This window comes from Rhopilema esculentum, chromosome 7 (genome assembly GCF_057945365.1).
Source record: "Rhopilema esculentum isolate cy_ngs chromosome 7, ASM5794536v1, whole genome shotgun sequence".
NCBI classification, from domain to species: Eukaryota; Metazoa; Cnidaria; class Scyphozoa; order Rhizostomeae; family Rhizostomatidae; genus Rhopilema; species Rhopilema esculentum.
The window spans coordinates 11,946,619-11,967,732 of record NC_142821.1 but is presented as its reverse complement, the minus strand read 5'-3'; the positions used below and the strand labels follow the sequence as shown (position 1 = coordinate 11,967,732).

General features: G+C 36.8%; 2 protein-coding genes across 3 annotated transcripts; one reads left to right on the top strand and one right to left on the bottom strand.

Moving 5' to 3' along the window:
• The first annotated feature begins 1,004 nt into the window (after positions 1 to 1,004).
• On the top strand, positions 1,005 to 8,628 carry LOC135683400 (uncharacterized). Of its 2 annotated transcripts, none has more exons than XM_065198643.2 (5): positions 1,005 to 1,331; positions 3,608 to 3,802; positions 4,363 to 4,550; positions 5,243 to 5,428; positions 6,994 to 8,628. In XM_065198643.2, the coding sequence occupies exons 1-5, from the start codon at positions 1,054 to 1,056 to the stop codon at positions 7,092 to 7,094; spliced, it is 948 nt and encodes a 315-aa protein (XP_065054715.2). In that variant the 5' UTR covers positions 1,005 to 1,053; the 3' UTR covers positions 7,095 to 8,628. The 2 variants fall into 2 exon arrangements, with proteins under 2 accessions (XP_065054715.2, XP_088965515.1); XM_089109389.1 differs by having other exon boundaries at positions 1,007 to 1,331; positions 4,357 to 4,550; positions 6,994 to 8,626.
• Positions 8,629 to 10,667: 2,039 nt separating this feature from the next.
• LOC135683695 (uncharacterized) lies at positions 10,668 to 20,258 on the bottom strand. The gene is made up of 6 exons (XM_065199027.2): positions 20,057 to 20,258; positions 16,459 to 16,618; positions 14,078 to 14,743; positions 12,924 to 13,007; positions 12,406 to 12,573; positions 10,668 to 12,033 (listed from the first exon to the last, which is right to left on the bottom strand). Exons 2-6 carry the CDS (start codon positions 16,592 to 16,594, stop codon positions 11,864 to 11,866), a joined length of 1,224 nt encoding a protein of 407 aa, XP_065055099.2. The 5' UTR covers positions 16,595 to 16,618; positions 20,057 to 20,258; the 3' UTR covers positions 10,668 to 11,863.
• Between the last annotated feature and the right edge of the window lie 856 nt (positions 20,259 to 21,114).

Genomic DNA, 21,114 nt, shown 5'->3' with positions numbered 1-21,114 from the left:
CTTAACCATTCAAATACTATGTCCATTTGATGTAGCGTTATGTAAGAGGCTAAAAAAAAGTAACTATTTTTCAATTGTATTATCATGATGGAACCTACTTCGTTTTGAGTTCTTTTCGCTGAATTTGCGTGTATCATTTACCCTTTCCTGATAAAGAGCACACAGAAATGGATTGACAGCTGTAATTGCCAAGTAATAAATTTAAATACCGATGTAGAGGTCGGTATCTTACACAATTCAGTTGTTGTTGCTGTTGCTTCATTTTTGAGACCTCTACAGAAGAACAATTTTGCTGAATCAGGTACAGGTTATAATTCAACCCTATTCAACAAGACCCACTGAAATTTGATTTTATTTATTTATAATCATGCTAAGTTGAAATATTGTTCTTAATTAACAGACAATCTGGAAACAGCACGTCCTATCGTTGGACAGAAAACAGCCTGCAGTGCTCAGAAAAATTTGTTTGAAATACTCAAGTGCAGTTTGAAATACGCCGTAACGAGCGAGCAGCAAGGGGGGCAGGTTTGAGTATTAGGCCATTTGAATGATAATTCCCAGCTTTTACTAATTCCCTCATAACTGCCATTTTACTTCGATCTTCTTTAGGTATCTTAAACATTGGCCAAATCTTGGCATAAGGAACTATTTTACAAATTTTGAGAAATGTTCTCATGAATTAGGCACTGCAATAAGAACTGCACATGAATTTATCTGAATATTGCAAATGGCCGGTTTCAAGGGTATTTTAATAAATAGGGCACTCTGGCCCCTCTTGCCCCTCCTATCAAAAGGTAACAGGAGTAGTTGACCCCCTGCCCTCTTCTCTGGCGTCCCTGCTAAAGTGCCCATTCATCTTTAACTTATTACACAAAAGACCATATGGCGAACATTAAACGTGTTTTACTGGACGGGGGTAAACAGTTTCCACAGAGATAGTATAATAAAATGAGACAGGACAAATTTTTTATAATCCAGTCTGAATGGGGGCGTCACACTTGAATGCTACAACTATGTTCAAATTGAGACCTGTATTAGCACGCGTAGAGCAAAATGAAGTCAACCATCATTTTTCTTTTGCCTTTTTTTGCAATTTCACTGCGAGATGCCAATGAAGTGAGGTATAAATCCACCAACTTTGCAGTAAGGTCACTGCAAACAATATCACTCTCAATGCAAGATTACAAACATGGTGAGAATTTCACCTACTTTATCGAACCTTGGAGTCCGTATCTACCATCCAGACACTATCTGGAAATCAAATGGACATCATTCAACGTTGAAGGGAACTTGCCAACCTGCAAAGACTATGTAGAAGTTTATCTCACCAGGTATGAGCTCAAAACTTCGATGCTATTTGAAAACGTCGGGAATACGACCAATAAAGGGTCAAAATGGAAAGAAATCTATTTCAGTGCGTTTTTCAAAGTTCACCTTCTTCAAAACCTGCTACGAATCCAGGCACCGCGCATCAGTCTAAAAGTAGGGGGGCTGCAAGGGGCGTGGCCGACATTTGTTGAGGCAACACCCTCTAAAACGCCGGAAAACGCCCTTTTAATAAAATACTTGCTTATTCCTAGTGATATTTAAAAATAATGTGATTCAGAGAAGATATCGATAATTATCCAAAGTTGCGTGAGAGTAAACTTTCGAGAAAAATGTCTATCCTATTATTGCAGAAAAGTGGGTGGGGAAGGGGGGAGAGGGCTATGGCCCCTGATAGTGCAACGGCTGCGGGTGCCTGCATGAATCTAGAGTACAGTGCCCAAAGAGGCAGTATCAGGTAGGAACACCTGCTGATGTCAATGGAGTCTGCTTTGTCCTGCATGGGCAAAGAAGCACGTCAATAAAACAAATTTCCAAGTAGATTCGAATCTAAGGGGAAGGGCTTATTTATTTATGTATTCCAGTTCTAGGTAGGGTTGAAAAGAGAGGGGGAATAATAGAGAGGGGGAATATTTGAGAAGGGGGCTTATTAAAAATTTGAAGCAAAGATGTTTTAACAATACCCTTGTCAAATTTTTGTCATAAAAACGCTCTCAATAAATTTTGCTAGCATCTTGGAAAGTTTAAATAATCAATTTATAAGGTCCTCAACTTCATTCACATCACCAGGATCAATTGATAAGCCTGAGACATCTTCGGAACAAAATTCGACTGACTTCTAAGGCGCACAAGTAAGTCTTTACATGGGCCATATTTAATGCCCCCTCTCTATTATGCCCCCACTTCAGCCTTTGATGTCAAACAAAGAGAACATGCGCATTAAGTAGGTCTCTTGACGGGTGTGATGATGATAAGATCGTGTGCATTTAAGTATTCATGAGTCTACAAAAGTCGAAATTCTATTTTTCCTTTGCGCTCAATTACATCTCCTTCGTAGTTTATTTAGATTTACTCTTGCACGCTCACGCAGGAAGGATTCCTTGCCTTGCAGACTTAATAGAAAAGACTTTGACACAGTGGCGGCTCGTTTATTGGGGCTAGTGGGGCTCAGCCCTACCAAAGTTTCCCAAAAATAAGTTTTAGATTTATAAACGTAACATAAAGTTAACGCCCATTATTAATTTATCACTGTTCACTAATTTCGTTGTTTCGAGTCTCACCGTTTGTCCAATCTCTAGTTTGTTTAGGTCCAACTGCCCGCGGTTCTTTTGAAAACTAGACAAACACTCGTATCAGTAACCATCTCCCGAGCTTTTGGGGCTAGCCCCAAACTAGTAGAGATGCACCAATCAATGCCTCTCATGACTTGACTATTCAATTGATGACTGCCTTCTAATTTGCCAATTCTGCTCGAATCTGCATTCCTTTGGGGTAACTAGCCCCAAGTAATTCAATTCAACGGTAGGTGAATTTTTGTTGTTGTTGCAGCAGAGTTGCCTGTATTCGTTGACTCGCAATTTCAGCTTTAAAACTTTGAAATAAAACATACAATTTGGGTCTTTATATCAGAATTAATTTTGCCGATCCTGAAATAAGATCAAAATGGGAAGGCTAGGCCGTAGGCCTTCTTAAGGCATAAAGCATATTTCCAATGCAGGCTTTCAACTTGAACAATTTTAGTGTCACGGCATATGAAAAATAATCAATTAACAGTTTGAACTTTTTGGTCTTTGACAATTTTTCAATTGCCATGATATGCAATGCAAAGGATATCGTCTACGGGCTGGCCATATTCAAGTTGTCTATGTTTTTATGGACATCACCCACGAACTCCCCTTTTTGTGAAGAGAGAAACGGTTCAGCGGACTTAAATAAATAAAGTCAAGCATACCAACATTTCACATTTCACATTTCACAACAAGTCTATTACTTTAATTGTTACAAATTATACATAATCAATAGTGGCACTTGTTTTTTTTCAATCAAAACTTTCAAAATGATGACAGCTTTGCTAATTAGAGGTAGTAAAGAATGGAAAGGGAAAGGCTATTTATCATTCTTGGCGTTCCGTGTCTATGGCTTTAGATTTCGAATATTACGCCATCAGCCCCACCAAAAATTTACCCCACGAGCCGCCACTGCTTTAACAAATCTACTCATTTCCCCTCTTGTTGTCTCTGACCATTCAAATTATTAAATTTGTTTACCTGGGAAATTTCAGCTCATACAAAAGCATTGGGAAGTATTGCTCTGATAACATGGTCGACACAAAGCCATTCAACATGTATTCTTATGATGGACACGCAAAGATCGTCTTTAAATCAAACAGTTCCAATACACGGTCCGGGTTTTCATTGACATACCAGTTAAAAAGCACCTCATCGTCGCATATGGGTTTTTACAGCAGTGCATGCCAGTAAGTTTTAATTTTTTTTTATTTTCTATCTATTATCAATCACAGTCTTATATATGGGAACTCAAATTGTTTTAAGCCATTGTTTTTTGAAAAAGGATTATTTTGTTCAACAAGCTTTTTTTAAATTCTCTACTGAAGTTTTGAATAATTATCTTAAACTAGAAACATTGTTCTTGTATGTAATTATAAAGGCTCTTTGGCGAATTCTTTTGATTTTATTTTTTTGAATATCTAGCGTGAAACATCTAAATCAACGGCAATAGCTAAACAAGGATATAACAAATGTCTTGATCAACAGTTTTAGCTTATCCGGCTCCTTGCGAACTGAAATAAGAACTATAGCATCAAGATTCTGACTGGCTGTTTTACAGAGCATCTGAAAATGTTTTTAAAACTTTTTTTTGTATCATGATTTATGCCTAGTTTCTTCTCGTCACTTTCTACTACCCGGGTCTCGCCGAAATGTGTATGCTAACTCTTTCTTTGTTTCACACAACAGAATGAGGTGACACTTAAAAGACTGATTCTCATTTCTGTTCTTTCTCTTTCCGTAGTAAAAGCGGTGCATCTCCAGCAGCAATCTTCTACTCTTCTGGTTGGCCCTCAGTTTACTTAGCAAGCAGCACTCCATGTTGGAGAACGCATTACGCCGGTAATAATCCGGTACGGGTTGCTGTGATGGACGTCTCATTGTACAGAACATCGTCCTCCAAATGTTACACAAATGATTCCTACTTTGAAATAAAAGGTACGGCTTTGTAGCATTTTCAAACCTATAAGAGGTGTAGCTTATTTGTGTTGTGCCATGCTAAGCTGAATATTTCCCAACCAAACATTGAAAGTCTTAAGATCCATATTGAAAGGACCATCTTGACTGACAATGTGAGACGCATCTGTCAAATTATTAAAAATTATAGCGATTCCTAACATCATTCATGGTTCTTTCATGGTAATCCTTATTTGCCTCTTTAAGAAAACTACGTCATAATGCAGTTTGTTTACAAGGAGACTCGACCCAGATTGGATCCAAAAGTATTCGGATACTTTTCTGTTCAGAAGTTCATACGGGATCAAATCTAAAAACATCTGCGTTTAAAACGGTTTTGGATTTAGATGAGATCCAAAGGCTTTGTGAATTCTCTTTCTCAATACTTGCGTAACAAGTGAGATTGAAACCGCCTGTTCAAACTGAACATGGAGGGTGGTAAGGCCACAAAGAGAGAATTTCGTGGACTGAAGCAGAAACTGTGCTAATTTTGAAAATAGTTATTGATAAAAAACTATAAAGCTTCCATTTTTTTTAAAAGAACCAGTAAATCAAAGTTCAGGCTGACTGTTCTTAAAATTTTTCGAAAATCTGAGGCTGGATTATTCTTAATTTGTTCTTTATTCTACTTCCCTCACTCACAACTAAAGCAATTATTATACCTCTGTTTTTAGCTTCTTCGTCAAACTACTCTTCAAATTCATCTATTTACTCTTATGGCACTTCTGTTAGTGGGAGGATCTGCGGAACAAAGTCACCAACATTTTACACCGCCAAGAAAAGCTATGTCTACTTGTACTACAACCGACCACGTTCGGATTCTGGCTATCGAGGAATCATGATCGGCTATATGGCGTACCGTAAGTTTCTTTTTCGTTTTATCAAACAAAAGCTAACATACCAAAAATAAAAAAATGGGGTGCTCTTTTCTCGATTAGTTTCTCTATTGAGATAGCTCCTCCTTAAAAACTTCCCCTCCATACAATTTGCTATCAATTTTCTAAAATACTTTATGGTAACTTTTTGTTTTTCATCTTCTGTAATCTTGTTATACAGTCTTTGTTCATTGTTGCATGCTAAATGATTTTTAGATGAAGTAGAATAGAATTTTAAAATTGAGGTAAATGGAAAAACTTCTAAAATGCAACATGACTGCTTCAACGAGTTTACAGAAGAGAACATTTCACAACTGCGGAAGACTCCGTTTCCAACTCTAACAAATTTACAGGATCGTTGCATTTTTTTAGACCTGCCCACTTAGCCCGGTCCGACTCAAACCTGGCCCGGGTTGAGTGGCTGACTCAAACCGAGCCTATTCAGCCCGTGCTGACTCAAGCCAAGCCCACTCAGCCCGGGCTGACTCAAACCGAGCCTACTCAGCCTGGGCTGACTCAAACCAGGACCACTCAACCAAGGCCCACCCAACCTGGGCCCACTCGACCCAGGCCCACTCAACCTAGTCCCACTCAACCCTTGTATTAATCAGCCTGGTTTCAATAAACCCGGGTTCAATCAACCTAGGCCCACTCAACCAGCCCTGACGCATCATTGGCCCACTCAACCCAGGTCCACGCCTATTGACTAAATCACACTATTTCTCCGGTGGCTCCAATGACCCCTGGTAGTGATAAGGATAAGGGTCCCTTTTGTTTTAGTCGCCAGCCTCAGAAGACAAATTAGAAGAAAAAAAGCATGGTTTCTTTTGAAAATTTTCTCTCATGTTAACAAAACAGAGCAGAAATTATCGACTAATTCTACCTATTGTATCGCGTTCTAATAAAAAGTTTATACTTTTTAGTAGTAGAAAAATCAATTTTTAAATCAATATTGGCACCCCTATCCCCTCTCCTTGTGGGAGAATGCATAATAAGGTCTGAGTACCAAGGTGGTTACAACGAGAAAAGGCTTGCAACTCGTATCGTTGTTATGAATTTACTTTTGGTTTGCATCATAAGCATAAATATCATCAATTTTTATGATAATTATAATTATGATAATTATCATAATTATCATCAATTAGTATATATTATGATCCAGTCCTATTACGAATGCCCTTGGCTTCCAATATTTCGATTACACACAGCTGTGGCAAACACTACCTCACAGTATAAGAGAGTCCCAATGATAAGCATAATCTAAAAAAAGAATTAAGAGCATACCCTGTAGAATATGACTGTAGGTTATGTAAATTTTTTTTGCTGGGTTTGGTTTTATTTAGAATATTATACCTTAAACATTGTTTCAACATTGTACCATATATTCATTTTATACTAATTCTTCATACATAGTTGGTCTTAATTAGCTTCTTGATAGCTATTAGACTTTCATCTAGTACGCCACTTTTAAACAAATTATTTATCCTTATTATTTTTATTACATATATTAAATATTTTATATATTGTTAATTCAAATTTCTTTCCTTCAGGTGAAAAATCGTCCTCTCCTCCATCCTGCATTGCATCTTTTTCAGTTGCTATTTCTGCGACCGTAGGCAGTGCTGTTGCTATATTGGTAACGTTGAAATAGTCTTTGCCGCAGACCAAGTCGATCGTTTCAGAACGCAATTAACGATTGCACATACAAGTTGAGTTGTCGTTGTCGCTGCGACAAAGTGAATCTTTGATATTAAAGAACGTTTCTCAACATACAATATACATTTAACGTTAACTTCAAAGATACACGCTTCATTCTTGGTTTTATCAATTGGTGTTACACAATTCAGGGCACCTTGGTTCAATTAAAAAGGGCCCCGGTGGCATGGTGGCTCAAAATTGGCTTAGGGAGCACCAAAATTGGCGCTCTCTAGAGAGTTATGCTTACGGCAAGGAGCGTAGAATCGGGGTTTATCTTTTTTGATCTCGGTGTATGAAAAACTTTCTCTTTGGCGCAAGGGGGGGGGGCCCTTCAAAAAATCAACTGAAAATGAAAAGTTTTATTGCGCTAAAAGTAGCCGTCCCAAGTATGTATATGTACACGCAGAGAATGAAAGGAACTGAAAGTTGCATGGTTTTGCACAAGAAACTGACAGCTACAAAGGAGTGTGCCAACACATAGACATTACTAAAGGAATTTGAATGCAAGAAAAGTGTTTGTTTTTGCTGAATCGATTCAAATTTTTGTGTCAAATCTGCAAGGGAAAGAGGGCTATTGTAATGACTTTTCACACTTTCAAGAGAGCAAGTGCTGTTATCATGGTCGTCTCAGGCGTTTTTATAGAAAATATCTCATATCACCAAGTAAAAAGATAAAAAAAAATTATCATTTTTGGGGCTCTTATTTGAGGGAACGCTTACTTGGAGCTTTGCCTTGTTCAAAGGTGCCTATTCGTAAGGGACGCTTGTTCGGGGGAGGGGGGAGTTTAATCAAGGAAATACAGTACATCATGTGTGACAATTATCCAGGTACGTCAACCAATGTCGTGCCATCTTTTTTATCACGAAGGCCAATCAATGAAAAAATCAGTGTCCGGCATCGCATCTTTTAAATATGATAAGTATTTGATTATTTCTTCCTATGACTGACACTATTTAAGGCCAGAATCCAATGATCTGCCGTTAGTGAAATTTTGAAATCATTAACTGATCTATCCAAGGACACATTGAATCATGAACTTTCATTTGTTTCCTTTTCCCACTTTGCCTTTTCCAAGTCCGTGTAAGCGACTTTTCTGTGTCATAGACCAATCTCTACCTAGATCGTTCTCGACCTCCCTCTTTTGTATTTGTTCCCACCTAGCATCCGAAGGTAGTTTTTTAGGACACTGAGAAGCTTATGCTTATCGAGCAGTGTCCTGGTCCTTCCTCTCGATGTGATCACACCTCGTGATTTCTTATGCCTGGAATTACAGAGAGCTGGCGACTCTCCTCACTCTGGGTGAAAGTTTGGTCATGTCAGCGACTCGAACCACGGACCCTTGGGTCTATAGTCAGCGCCTCTAGCAACTGAGCTAACCTCGCACCAAACCTCCCTCTTCACCTTAAAAAAGCTGCAACCCTTGCAAAAAGTCCTTGGAACACTGTGTGGTCAAGGAAAGATTTTGATGAAATGCAAGTTTCTGGCCGTAAGATACAGAAATATCCTCCTACCCACTAAAACAAGGTTGATTGAGAAGCTTGTTACTCAAACTTGATAAGAGAGTTACACTGGATGCAGGGTGCCGTCCTAATAATTGGAAAGGAAGGCTGAGCTGTATGCAAATTCAGAAGGCTACAGCCATGACCACGCCTTTGTCACACACGATGTACTTACATTCTGTTAAAAACTCTCTGTTGTGTGTAGGAATCATTCTAACTAATCAGTGACACAAATTGACTGATAAAAAACTGCAGAATTCGTCCAACCAAATATGAACTCTCTCTTCAAGGGGGGTTGAGCCCTCCCAAAAATCTCTCTGAATTTAAACAAAGGGGGCTGAGCCTCCTGAGCTCCCCCTCTAGGGCACCACTGATGAATTTTCAGCTTTGCGACTGTTGCTATTCAACATTGTTTCAAGGTGAGAGATGCTACTGAACTTATGTGGTATTTTGGCGGAGTGTACCAAGACATTTGGGAAGGATTGTGCGTCATAAAGCTTCTTGCCTTTTGAAAACAAACTGCAAAGCGAAGTGTTCGACTAGCGTTTCAAATTTCATTTCCTAAGTGAAAAAAAAGACCTTACCAAACAGCCTTTAAAGATTATAACTTGACAGTTATTTGAACGAGTATAAATAAAATATGAAAAGGTGTTACATATTCTTATTTAAAAAATTATTTATTAAATTATCATTATACGACAAGCTTGAATCTTGGAGTGCTAGTAAGCAAGTTTTAGAAAACTTTATAAAGTGTTAACTTATAACCAAGGGCCAGAATGGAACTCCAGTTGATTCATTGTTAACAGTATTTATCGTAAATATAAAAGTAGATATAAAAAAAAAATATAAAAATAAGAAAGAGCAAAAGATCCAGTGTCCTTCCTTGAGGAACATCACGTAATATGCTTTTATTTTAAGATAAAAGTGTACCAAGAATTGCTTTTCATTGATTTTGAGCATTATTATACATAATGTAATTAGTAATGTATTCAATGCTTTCTTTAAGACAGTTTGTGCATCTATCTCGGGATTTGTGAAAAATAAGCGTTGGGACATGGAGCCTTTGCCTCTTGTGTCATAATTGCCATCATCCCAACTATTTAGATAAATCTTAGAATATTGTTGGAGAGGGAAACCGCCCACGGGCCTCAGTTTCCATTATCTTGAGGGAACACTCTTACTTCATTTGTAAGATACCGTAATATAAAGATCATACCTTTGGCTTTCTCATACGAGTACCAGGTTAGCATAAAATATTCTGTTATGAGTTTAAGAACTGTATATTGCGAAAAAATCCCGAGAGTGTTTTTGTTTTGACAAAAGTCAACGCTAAGTAATATAGGCAAACCGTGCTCTAAATGGTAAATATAATTCTAAAAAAATTCAACCGACAAAATGACTTACATTACAACAATTGCATCATCTTTGCGACCTTGATTTCGCCATAACTAAGTCATACCTTAAAACAATATGCTTTGGACTCATTACCCTCAGAAAGAAACCAACATGCTACAAACAAAGTTGCAACTCATTAAAAATCGAGGCTGTCTTGACCAAATATACATTAGCGTCATTTAAAAGAATAACAGCTGAATCTAGTTCAAGCGATCTCCACAAATTTATGCTCAGTTCGATAAATGACCTCACACAGCATAATGTCTGCGATGATTTGGAACCAGAGCACTTTTATTTTTGTTAGCATCTACAAGACGGCAATCTAGCTTTGAATTATTTAAAAAGACATCTCTAGGAGCTTGCTAACAAGCAAAAATTCTAACATTAAAAAGATTTTGCAAAAATTCATTTTCCAAGTAAAGTTAATCGAAAGGCAATAATGCCAACGGCAAGTATTTTTAATGAAGGTAGAACCAAGATAATTTGAAAAATATATAAAATCTTTGAAATCAATGCAGGAGTTTTCGTCAATATGTTAGGTTGAACTAACTGATTTGTCAAAAGAGAAAGCTAGAGCCAACAAAATCCCAGAGTATACTTTTAAAGCATTGTCTTACAAGTCTCACCGAGTTCTGGAAAATAGGATTGTGGAGAAATAAACTGGCTGGTACCATTCTTAGATTTGTTTTCAAAACCATTAAATGTTTACAAAACCATTCTAGAAAATAAGGATAACTACATTTGTAAAGAGCAGAAAGGAAATATATATTTTACTTCCACAACTACCTAACAACAACGTGACTGCATTCCTATGGAATACAGATCAATTTTCTTCTGCTTACACAAGATTAACTACATTTCCGACTCTGCAGAAAAAAAACAGCCAAAAAGAAATCTCAAAGATGCTTTCCTTTCATTCCTATTTCTAAATAAAACTTACATAAACAGTTCTCATTTACATTAAGTAATATTTTCTACAAGGGCAGTAGAATGGTAAATAACTTCTTAGGGGCTAAGGGCTATCAATTATCTTTACTACGAACACTCTTGATAGAAAAAAAAAATGAATTGTAATTTACAGTGATCAGCAAATTTCTCGAGACATAAATAGATTACATAGATCAACTGCATCGTGCCGTTAGGCCGTTTTGCCGTTAAGATTTGAAGTGGGGCTCCTTGTTTTTAGCACACTCTTTCATCGTATATAAAGAGAGACAAGATCATTTTTAAAAACTAAGTTCAAGAAATCAGTGAAGGCATAATCTATAACATGATAACTACTAGCAATTGCATTTGAATTTGCATTTATAATTATAAATATCAACAATAGTTGTTAAAGTCAGGTTTTAGACCTCCCTTTTTAACAATAAATTTGATTATTTTATCTATCAGCTTAAATAACTAACTATTCTTTTTCTAATCAAGTATGACTACGATATTTCTCAATGTTTACAGTATGACACTGAAAATAGCAAAATTTCTTGAAAATAAAAGATTTTCAGGAAATTAAGAAATATAAAGTCTGTTTATAATTTTCGACATTGTGTCCCACCAGGCAATCGCTCATGCTTACAATAAGCCCTACGGCGCATTTATTACGGAGAAATCGCTGAGAATTTGTCCCGCTTTGTTGTCTCGATATGAAACATATCCTATTGTTTTAATGCAGCCAATGACATAGTGCCGTTATAGCATGCTATACTTATAAGAATTTACATTTCAATCAGATTTAGTCTTATATATAGCACGGGGTTTATTTTTCGTAGGAAGAGACCCAGAAAATGCCCTTGATCTTCTGCATCACTTCTGCTTATTCGTTTGAAAGGTTTAGTGGTGCCTTTTGATGTGCCATCTCAAGTGTGACGAGGTAATAAAAAACCTGTCACATTGGTCGCAAGAGAATGGTTTTTGTCCAGTGTGAATTCTCTCATGGGCCTGTAATGTTCCATATTGAGTGAACCCTTTGGCACAATACGAGCATTTGAAAGGTCGCTCACCTGAAGAAAAAACGAGGCTACATTAAGATGCTGGAAAAAAGGCAGGACTTGGGTTTTTGTTAAGATTTAGTGCTAACCAATCACTTTATTTGATTTGATGTCAACATTCGACAGTCCCAAACTATATTTTCTCATTACATTGTTGATTGCGCTGCACCACAGAATGAAAGAAGTATATAATGCATAAAAGACAATAAATGATGACTAAATGAAAAAAGGGACAAACATTATGGTTGTAAATGGGATATCACTTTTGTCAAACGAGCTCTTAGCACACAAAAATGTAGGTGGCATTGAAAAGTGGGAGCATCTTATTTTGGAAAGTTTAATAAACGTCAGATTTTGGCCTAAAGTGAGCAGAAATTTGTTTACCTGTATGCTTGAATGTGTGTGTCTGCAGGTTGCGGTATTGAGTGAAGGATTTTGCGCAGTACTTGCACTTGTAAGGTTTGTCATTTGAATGAATCAACTTGTGTCTTTGGAGATGGCCATATCTTATGAAGGCTGACGAGCATTCATCGCACTTAAAAGGCTTTTCTCCTGTGAAACAAATCAACATGTAGTTATGAAGGCTGGTTACGTTTCAGGCTGGTTTAGCCAGAATAGAGATGGAATCGCTAACTTTTCCTTAATCTTTAATAGCAAATTAAAATCGGTAAACTTCAAGATTCCATTGATAATTTACAAGAAAACTGGCAAGTATTTTATCAATTAAGCAATGCTAATGAATCTAGCAGCCAGACAAGTAATCGATACAAAGAAGCTATGGTTTATGTGCAGATTTCATCACCATCGTTTATTATGTGTTTATGGTGTAACATGATGTCCATAAGAACTCTATCAAAATTACATTATCAATTTACAATAAGTATAAAATCTCCACCCGGTACCTTTGTGCATGTAGATGTGTGCTTGCAACTCATCTCTGCGTGTGAAAGCTTTCGGGCAATCTTCACATTTATACGGCTTTTCTCCTAAATAATAAACGAATCAATTAAAACTTCTTGCAAAAGATCGTCAATAAGAAGTTAATGACGTGCTATGCCTCCCAAGACCTTTGCAGTTTAAACCAGAGTACTTTTCATTATATTCAATTCTGTTTTAGGACATTTTCAGTTTCATTGGTTTACGCTATTTTATCATAATTTCGAATGCTGGATTATTTGTCTTTGTCAGAGATATGAATTTGGGTCGATTCGAGTCGAGGCCCGTTGGCAAAAATTTGCATCTTATGAGCATGCCCAGTAAGGGTTATCTGAGCAGCGGCAACCACAAAATCTATCTATCAAGAGGAATTAGATCACCGCTGAAAAGAATAGCTCTCTTAGCTTTTCAAACACCGAAAAGGCGAATAAAAATAAAAATAACTGTCTTCTTGAAGAAGGGGAGAGGAAGAGTGTTTTCAAAGTTGATTCATCTCCTCTTCTCCCCGGCGAAGAACGTAGCTCGATCATTTTATCAGGCCCATCGTTTTGCTATCAGTTCAAAATGAATTAGACACGGAAAATCGAGAGAATTTTTTAGCAATATTTTGCAAATATTTCAAAACTTGAATAAAAGAGCCCGTCTGTTGCTCTAACTTTGCTAATAATAAATAAAACTTTAGCATTCTAAAATTTCCCCAAGTTCTTTAGAATGATAAATAATGGCTTCAAAACTAAAGGACAATTTATTCGTTAACTTTCCACTAAGCTTTTACTTGAATATAGGCCTATCACTGTCTAGAAAAGGCGTTGGTGACTAATTGGTGACATACTGGCATTTTGTCAAAACTTTAACCTTCATCAAGGATTGTTATGTTTTTACAGTAGGATTCTTGCAGATTTACACTACTCATTTCCTTGACCTTCTACACCTGACTGCAAATATTATTTTGTGGTTAGCATGTAAGGTAATCGCTATGCACTAATTAACGATATACCGCTTTCATCGTTGTTATACTTGGCTGACGTGGAGGAATTGGAGCTAATAGCAGCGATATTCAAGTATATCTGCGTATTGATGAACACAAAGGTAAGAGTTAAAACAGTTTATGATTCGTTACCTGTATGAATTCTCAGATGCATCTTCAAAGCCCTCGAGGTTGTAAATGCAAAACTACACTCCGTACATTTGAAAGGCCGCTGACCAGTATGCATGCGAATGTGGGTTCGCAGTCCACTCATCCTGGTGAAGCTTTTTAGGCATAATCGACATTTAAACAATTTCCCTTCCTTCACAACCAAATCTTCTTCTTTCATTTGCGGAGAATCGATCAATGAAGTGAGGCCCGCGGTTTTCTCCTTGTGGGACAGCATGTGCTTTTGGAAGTTTCCAAACCACGTGAAGCCTCGATCGCAGACTTCACATGTATAGGGCTTCGTCTTCATATGAATAAGCAAGTGTCTTTGCAGGTCACTCGGTCTGCTGAAGTACATATCACAGGACGTGCAAGAGAAGCGCTGGTCGCTCTCAGGATCAACGCAAGATTTGTTTGTTACTAAAGTATCCTTGTCGGACGGAATAGATGAAAAATCAATTTTCAATCGTTCTTTTCCTCGAGAAAGTAATAGCTTGTTGGAATGACAGAGGTGGAAGGCACCATTATGACAAAAATCGCAATCTCGTTGTGACCCATCGGCTCTCAAACATTGAAAGCTTCTATCTCGTTTAATACCTACTGAATGTCCTTTGTGCACATTCTCCTTAAATGAGCTGACCTTTTTCTCACCTAAAAGTTGAAATGAAAAACAAATTTTTGAATGTCTTATTTTGTATTTGAGTACATAGATCCTAATGTTAGAATTTTACAAATGAGACCCTGCTATTTTGCTACTAATCATCAATAAATTTATTAAAACTTTTCATTTGTTGTTATAAACTAAATCAATGCAATGGATACTATATACCTTTATCACATTGACATCAAAGTGAAAAAGGAAAAAACATCACAAGGTGTTTAACGTTATGAATAACAGATAATGTAAAGAAATCTTATCGATATTTCTTTACTCGCAAGACCCATGCACCAGTCCCAAATTTCTTCGTTATCTTGCAACCATGCCTCTAAATTCACAATCAATAATTGTTATGATCAATGTTCCAATTATTTTGATTATAATAAAGATTATGTAATAAAGTCATTGCAAAACTCGTTAACAATCATTCTTCTTGAGATTGTCTAAGTACTTTGGTTAATAAATCGCATTTTCTTGTGAAATTGTATGTGTGGTTACCTATCACTCTCTGAGGACCTAACTAATTTCAATACATTACAACTCTTTAAACAGCATGCTTTTAAGGTACGGGTGATTAAGCTTTTCATATTTATCCTGCAACGGGATGATATCGGACACAATCAATGTATAATAGGTAATTTTCCAACGGTAGATTCTCCGATATATGTCAAATTAACAAATCCATATGGTCTTCAATTTCTTATGAGGCAAAATTCGCATATTCCACCGTTTCACAGCCATTAAGGTGATATGACGTTTCCGCTGTACTTTTTTTAATGACATTGAAATTTCCAGCAACCCACAACATTTTTTCTTTCGGTACGGAATAAGCAATTTATGCACTCCTACAGATTTCTATTTGCGCAGTAATGTGTTTGTTTTTACTGAATCTTGATCTTTCTTGCATCATGCTTTGACCACAGTTTGCAAGCAGTAGAATAGGGCACAAAGAGAAAGGAACCAAAAGAGGGGGGGGAGGGGGGTTGTATTTGAGTTACCCGGCTATTTTCAAACGTCATGATAATGCTTCATGCTTTACTTTGAATGAGCTGATCTCGAATTCTGCCTGATCTCGAATTCGGCGAAATTCTATTCACTGCAGACATGAGTAGCTTTCATGGTGAATGTTTCTGGAGAATGAAATTAAGTGAAATTTCAGTTAGACATCACTAGTGGCTGACCTTCCGAGTGACGTCATCACAGACAAAACCTCTGAATAGTAACAGCAAAGGTTTTTAAAATGTCTTTGAAAAAAGAAAACATAATAAAACATGATTAAGCTTTTTGTCTTACACCCTTTAGCGCATAAAACGTCACAACATAGATAGAAAACTAAAGCTAGGAAATTGTTTGCCCAACACGCCCCCTTTAGCAACGGGTCTGCAACTGCCTCAATACCCATTAAAACCACCATTTCTATCTATTTTTCAATTGTACAACACTTGCATATAAAGTATTGGAATGTCCAAAAAGTTGCAAAAAAACAATTTTTTATTTATTAGAAAGCATTAGAGTTAAAGACGTTATTTTTGAAATGAATTATTTTTGAAATACAGGAACAAGCACTATGCTATAAATATATTTACGTTTTATGATACCGAAATATTTTGCATATTACTTTATAGACTCGTTGCCGAAGTCGCTCCACACAGTTGATCAAAACAGGAAACACGTATTGGCAATTTAAAGAGAAAAGAAATTTCCGAACCTTGAGATACGATTCTCACAATATCGTCGCCGTAAATAGTTTTCCTGCTGTTGCCGTTGTCGTGTAAATGATCGTCGTTTGTATAATTGCCATCGTCGAGTCCTAGAATTTTTCTTATTAGAAATGAGCGCGGCATCTTCTCTGTGGATAAGCTCAATATCTAAAAATGCAGAAAATGCGAGGATACGTGTTATAAATAAGATCTTTGTAAATACTTTACATCAAGACTTAAATTAGAAAACCTCTTTATAATTGTTAGTAGAGTAGAGCTTCTTTTCATGTTTTTATGTTAGATTAATTCGGCTGGGGAGTTCTTTTAAACAAATAGTCAGCCATTTAGGTGAAGAGCGGATTTTCTGATGCAATTTGGAAATGATAGAATAAGGGGGAGGGGTGCTTTAGATGAGGGAGAAAATAAAAATTTTAAATTTTAAACCAAACAACCGTGAATATAAACTATATTTTTGTGAAGTATTAATGGAGGGTTTTAGGGGAGGGGGAGGGAGCTGGAGTGGAAGACCTAGAAACTAAATGTGTAATTTGAAGGTTCAGTTGCAAACGTATCTTTAGGCAGAGACAAAAGAAATGGACTCAAATAGAAAAATTGGGGTTAGAAGAAGAACTTTGAGTTTCCACTTCAGAAATAGCAAGAATATTGTTAGGATATAATAGGAGCTCCCAGCCCAAAGTGCTTTGCATTTGGCTGTCTTAAAGGTTTTTGGAGATATCTGACTGCTTACTGAGTGCAGGGACATAGACGTAAGAGCCAAGGGGCCAGGGGGGCCTAGGGGGCCCAGGGGGCACGCACCCCTTACTTTATAAAAAGTTCAGGTAAAATGCCCCTCTGCAGCTTATCAAGTTGCCCTTTTTGCCAACTGCGTGGCCACAAAGTACCCTTGAAATGCTTAGATGCCATTTGAAATGAGCAAAGAAAGCAAGGAGTGACAATTTCTCCATCTTCTTCTGCTTCTAGAAAAATCAAAACTACAAACAAAAAACCAGGGCTGGAGGTGGGGGTGGCGGAAATTGCCCTAAGGCCTTAAAAAGTTCATTTTCAGAAAGCTAGTGGCAAGACATAACGCATGGATGCCTTAAATAATAAAATTATTTGATCGATTGTAAAGAAATGGACTGAAAAAGTATTCTCAAATGTGTTTTTGGTTAATCTGATAAGGATTGTCACAAAATTTTCCTGCTCGCCTCGTTTGTAAAGGGCCTTGTTCTTTTTCAATTACAGGGCCTTCGAGACCTCTTGACAACAACGCTCACAACTAAGGCAGTAAAAAAGATCTATGTCATTGTCCCCAGGCTTCCATTCACAGTCTTTCTAACCTTTCTGGAATCTTAGCTTGGGTACCCCTTGAACAGAATTTTTAACCATATAGAAATTTTGTTAAGGTGCCCCTTAAACAGAATTTTTGAACGTATGGAACATTTGCTAGGGTGCCCCGTAAACAAGATATTTAACCGGTAGAACCTCTGCTAGGGTACCCCTTTAATCGGATGCCTCTTTAAGCGGGTGCTTCTTTAACCGGGTGCCTCTTTAACCGGGTGCCCTCATATTGAAAATGCTTCCTACGTCCTTGTGCAGGGATATGGGTGAATTTGAACACATCTACAGAAGATCGTAACTACCTTGGAGACAACCCAAGGCCTACGCCACGAATTTCAAGGTGGAGGGGCCACGCTCTATAAATCAAACTTGAATTTAGTGCTTCATAAGAGGGACCTCTTTATAAATATTTTGGCTTACTAAAAAAGGAGTGGACCCTGCAACCACAAGAGTCCGTAAGGTGGAGTTTTGTATCCTAGATGCCGAAAATATAAAATTTCAAAGTTTTCCTAATGCCTTGGTTGAATCTCTAAAGTTTTTTATTCTTGATACTTGCTTTGAATTTCTAACCCGCTTGATAAATTTTGCGTTGCTCCTCTCTACCATCAGAAAACAAATCCCATGCTTTTAATACAGTATGAATAACTGGGTTTTCATCAAGAGCAATATAAAATTGCTTCCATTAGTGTTATAATTTGTACTATGTTCATCGCATTAATACATTAATTTGATATTTGAAACAAGAATATCATAACATTTCTTCAACTAGTGTTATCATTTCTACTATGTTCATTAATGCATCAATTTGTTATTTGAAACATTCATACAATGATTCAATTTTTCAATTTTACTTTTTGTTTAAACTCGATGAAAAAAGATGCGCGATTTAATAGGGACAGTTTTTAGAGAATTCTAAATTTAAACCTTTCGAGCAAAATATAGAATATTTCGAAAAAACTTTAGATAAATAACTAAAAATAGTGCTAGTACTGTAGTGCATTCCTTGGGCTCATTTTTACTTAAACTTTAAGATTCTAATACTAGTATCAACGGTATTGAAATTAAGAATAATCTATTCATATCTAACATGGCTTAGTTTAATTGTTTTACCATACCAATTACAACATTGGATTGTCGTTTTGACATGAAACTTGTGATTTTTTCTCTGTCTTCATATAGAAGGTTTTCATTTAAGATGGTCTTTTCAACCAATCTTTTCAACCAATTTCAATGCCAATCTAATCGATTTTTGGCAATTTAAAAGTTGCCGGTAAACAACTAATACAGCACACTTCTTCTTAGAGGCTAAGAAAATCATTCTAACGTTTGTAAAGTGGATACTGAATTTTCAGTTTTTAAAGAACGAGTCATAGAGATAATATGGCCTTACATTTGCATCCACGGCCATACTCCGGCAGTCCAATTTAGAATTTTGCAGTCTTAATTTTTCTTGAATAATAAATGATTGATTGGCAAGCATTGCCCTAGAATCGGAGTTCATACATTATATATGTCACATGGTAATGTGCCAAACAAGTTCTTTGTGGTGCTGTTGGTATGTGATAGCGCAGCTTGCAAGATACCCATTGCTTTTCTACAACTTTGCATAGTTTGTATATGTAGTTTGAATAATGTATAATTCGTTAGGCCTCACTTTATGTTCTTTCGAATTTAGCTGTGAGGCTATGATATTTCTCGAATATCTAATGAATTCTTTCCAGGAAAACTGTTTTGTTATTCACCATGATTCTGATTATCATTGTACTGAATTCTTAGTCAATTATTTTTAGAGCTTCTATTTGTAAAAGACGACGATTTGCAGAGGATATCAGAGAGAATAGAAGCAAGCCTAATGACGCAAGTCTTATTGAATAAAAAACTGGATTTCAAAGTACATAAATATCTACTATATTTGATACAATTGCAGCATTGGCCAACTGTCTTTCTTTTATATAACTATCTAAACCATATGTATATCTCAGACCTACTACTAAGGCAAATATAAATATTTTTTGGGAGATTTTCTGTATGCTGTTTTGAAGTGTAGTAAAAATCCCTGTAAGAATTCTTAACGGATACAATGCAAATTCAAATTGCTAAGTCAATGGCATGTTCTGGCTAGTATTTATTACGCTATGCATATTAGCTGTCTTTCGCTAATGACAAACCCCTTAGCCCTCTCATATATTAACCCCATAGCCCTCCCCTTTACCCCGTCATTCCTAGACATGTCTGAATTATAAAAATGTCGAAGCACTCTCTCACCTGTCTTGTATCTAGGTACCTTGCACTCCCGTCTGACCAACCACCATGGACCAACAAACCGTTTCTGGACTGTCCCTAGTTTCAGCTTACCTTCCCTTTAAACGCAGAACAGCAATACAGATTTTAATACACAAGAAATAAACCAATCAATCAAATCCATACAAAGTAATGCATTAATTTCCTTGTACTTATGCTGAAAATAACTGCACCTATCCCTTTCATTACCGCCGTAATAAACGGTAATCAATATCAACACCTTACGATTCCAGACAGCTGCCGAATGTTGTTTGGGGGTCGTTACATCATGTAACAGGGCAATCAAATGTCCTTACAGTACTGTTGTGAAAAGGTGGCCAATCATAAGGGCAAAGAACGGCTTTTATACGCTCAGCCAGATGGGAGGCTACAGGGCGAGGCCCTTTTCATGATATCAGTAGCTCGTCGTCCTAGGCAAGCGTCATTTGCTTAGCAGCTACACATACTAATTGGTTGAAGCAAGTGGTGACGTCATTTTTAGAATTTGCACGCAATCTGAAAGAGCATTATAGAATACCTCTAATGTGCAAAGTCAGTTTAATGTGTCACAAATTGGCTGAAATATGGCCACATGGAGCACAAGCCCTTTCCCTCTCATTGGAATTTGGTGAAGGTTCTAAGAACCAAAAACAAAGCAAAATTCTTTTTGTTGCATATCCTTCGTAACTTTTCAATAAATTTATGTTTTTATGTAGTTATCGGTATAAGTTTTTAGTACCGCAAAATTTGAAGCTTGTACGAAATTGCGTAAACAATGAACACTGAAGCATTCTATCTAAGAACCAATCAAATGCGTCATTCTTCCTATCACATTGTTTTCGATCCAAACCTGGAAAAAGTACCTCAGTATGCCAGTGCTTCAGTATGTCGGGCGAAAAGTACTTCAGTATGCCATGTGTTCCCTATTTCATGCCATAATCAAGTTATCGGTATATTTTATAGTTTTATTTCAGATTACCAGGTCAAGAGTCAAAAGTTCTAAAAATTTCAATGCTTCCTAAATTTTTTTTTAATTTTATCAG